At 33.7% G+C, this 2,923-nt stretch overlaps 1 protein-coding gene across 1 annotated transcript in view; it reads left to right on the top strand.

The window, feature by feature from the left end:
- LOC108745145 overlaps positions 1 to 1,761 on the top strand; it is a 202,816-nt gene extending 201,055 nt beyond the window's left edge. Inside the window, exon 3 of the mRNA XM_018481246.1 lies at positions 1,705 to 1,761. Within this exon, the coding sequence (XP_018336748.1) occupies positions 1,705 to 1,746 (42 nt within the window). The 3' untranslated portion in view covers positions 1,747 to 1,761. The remainder of the gene's footprint in view (positions 1 to 1,704) is intronic.
- The last annotated feature ends 1,162 nt before the right edge of the window (positions 1,762 to 2,923 follow it).

Here is a 2,923-nt window from a genome sequence, read left to right as displayed (position 1 = left end):
CTGTAAAGGGCCATATTGATCTATATTAAATGCACAATGTATTTAAAAGTACTTAATTGGATAAGGATTAATGCTGTATTGCTTAAAATCGCTTCGTAAATAAGCAATTATTTCTTGTAAAAAGTAAAGGATAAAAAATGGTTATTGTGGGTTATCCCTAAGAGACAGACATATACCATCGCGGACTTTTTTGTAGACTTTTTTAAGGTGTATAATACTGTAGTATATTATTTTGATCTATCCCGTGGGGTTCAGCCAGCGTTTGCAATGTAAGCGCAAAAAAATGTGTATATTTACGACATCACATTACAAACCTCTAAAATTATTAGTGTTTCTCTACTATATTATGCATTCAATTACTATCTATTTAAAAAAACCTCATTAAAATCCGTTGCGTAGTTTTAAAGATCTGAGCAGGCAAATGCGTTGCATGATTTCGTTACATAGCTCGCATGAAACGAACATACCCTACCGTACGTTATTCTTTCTTTTCAACATGTCGCTTTAATCCTAATTTGACCCCTAACTCAGAAACTATTTATTTCTAGACTTCGTGTCTGTGAGTGATTTTGATCAGAATCAGTTGACATTAAGTTTCTTGAAAACTTGGTTATGTAGAGGTAGTTTAGGATCTGGTGGGTCATGACGATTGATTTTTGCTAGAAAGATCATCATCGTTTACATGGCCAACAATTGACTCGATGCTTTTGAAGTGCACAATATAAATACAATAAAATAAGCCCTCGCCCCTCTTAAAATACTTGAAGTTTTAAAATTAGTTTGTTCACTCCTGAAAGCGTCAAGTTTCTTTCCTTAGGCAAAAGCTCGATCCCTTGAAATAATAGAAAATGAGATCCTGAGTGGAAATTACTTGTTGTCAAACAACAGTAAGAGTTTTACCCTCAACTTGGTGCACACCATTTGTCCACTTAACTTTTACACGTGTTGTGACACAATTCAGTGATACCGTATATCAACTGCCAGAAGCTTCAGAGACAGTTCAAGTTTACTACTGCAGATAAATGGACATTCCTATTTTATTTCTTTCAACATCACATAAATTTCTTTAAAGGTGGATGTGGTCGTGAAATAACTGTGATAGATGAAATTCATTTCGCGCGAAAAAGTGTTTTAAACATTAAACGTATGATAAGAACATAATGAAAACACCAAACATATGAGTACAAAAATATGTATTTTGATCCTAATGGGCGTATAAAAAAGAAAAATTTAAGAACAAGCACTTATTCGAATTTGAAAAATAGCTTCCTAAAATCTTGATTTGAAACACATACAAAATAGATCATCATCGTAGGGTCGTCAGTCCTAAGACAGGTTGGACACGCACCTACACTTATTCCTATCCTGACAATGAGCTAATGTTTCAATTTCCGTAAAACTATAGAACATCCAACTATTTGTGTAAACTTTACAATTTTAAAATCAACCGTTTGACAATTAGATATTTAACAGGAAACACTCTTGTCCTAACCTGAACAAAGAAGTGAGATCAATGACAAACTTGTTAAAGGAAGAGTATCCTCATTATAAAAGCATATTGATATTTTTGTGTTCCTGTCAATTTTTAAGGGAACAATCGTGAAAATAATTGATTTCGGAAAAAACTGTGAAACGGTTTAATATGATTTTTATTACGAAATAGCTAATTGTTCAATTTTCTAATATTTTTCATTTTTATTACAGGTAAGAGAGGATATGCGACATTCTGCATGCAATGTGTGGTAAGTTCTTAGCTTACAACATGTAACTATACTTTTGGTACTTTACTTCCCACATTTTAAACCTGGTTTTAAACAAAAATGATTAGGGAATGAAAGGGAACCTAAAAAATATGGCGCTGATGAGGGAATTGTTTTCGTAGTTCACACAGCCACCGTGCAATTGTAGATCTTTTAAAATAATGAAATGATTCGCACCGGCACAGCAATTGTCGGTACTCAACTATAATAAAGATTGAATAAAACTAACAACGTTTATTAAACTCTTTTGGCGCGTAATGATATCTAATGTGATCGAAATTGCGATCCGAGTCTGGCGCTTTCGATAAATTTCTCGTTAAGAAATTATTAATATGGTTTGCGTGCCTATCACGCTTGTAAGCTGCATAGTCGACTGGTTAGGCAAATTTACATTATCGTCAGTAAGGTCTTGTCTAGCACATAAAATACTTTAGTAGTAGCAAATACCCACTAGATGGCGATACATTGCCTTTACTTGGATATTAAATAAAACTGATCAAATGCGTGTCGTTCAAAGTCGTTTTCGTGAAAGATAGCAACTAAATATGTACAAATATGATCTTGGAGTTCCTGACGAATTAACAGATGGACAGACAACGTTACCATAACAGTAGTGTACCTTTAAGAAAAACATTACTATTAAAAATCTGCAGAATCTAAGAATGTTTTTTGTGGTAAAAAATTCTCATGGGTACCAATCCAAAAAATAAAAACTTTCTGAGCCGGGGATCGAGATAGTCAAAATATACTTGATCTAGACCATCATTGCTTGCTTCCCTTCATATCCAATAACTTTTGAACTGGACATTTCCTCATATCTTATATATATACCTAGTGTAACTATCTGAAGAGATCATCATTATCATTATAAGGTCGTCAGTCCTAAGACTGATTGGACACGCACCTCCATTTTTTCATATCCTGAGCTAATCTTCGCGTTTCCTTAAAACTAGAACATCTCACATCCTTAACTGTTTATGAACAGTAATATTATCGACGTGTACTTCTACTCCTCTTAACTCCTGTTTCTGCGTCTAGTGTGTCTCTAACTAGCCCTTCATGCCTGAGAATGTGTCTTAGCAACCTATATTGCCTATTTGTTGTTAACTTGACATAAAGTCCACTATACTCATATTTTTTTTAATACGTATTCATTTCTAATC

Source organism: Agrilus planipennis, unplaced genomic scaffold, assembly GCF_000699045.2.
Source record: "Agrilus planipennis isolate EAB-ADULT unplaced genomic scaffold, Apla_2.0 scaffold37, whole genome shotgun sequence".
Classification (NCBI taxonomy): domain Eukaryota; kingdom Metazoa; phylum Arthropoda; class Insecta; order Coleoptera; family Buprestidae; genus Agrilus; species Agrilus planipennis.
Note: the sequence above shows the minus strand (reverse complement) of the source record. Positions and strands in the feature narration are given on the sequence as shown.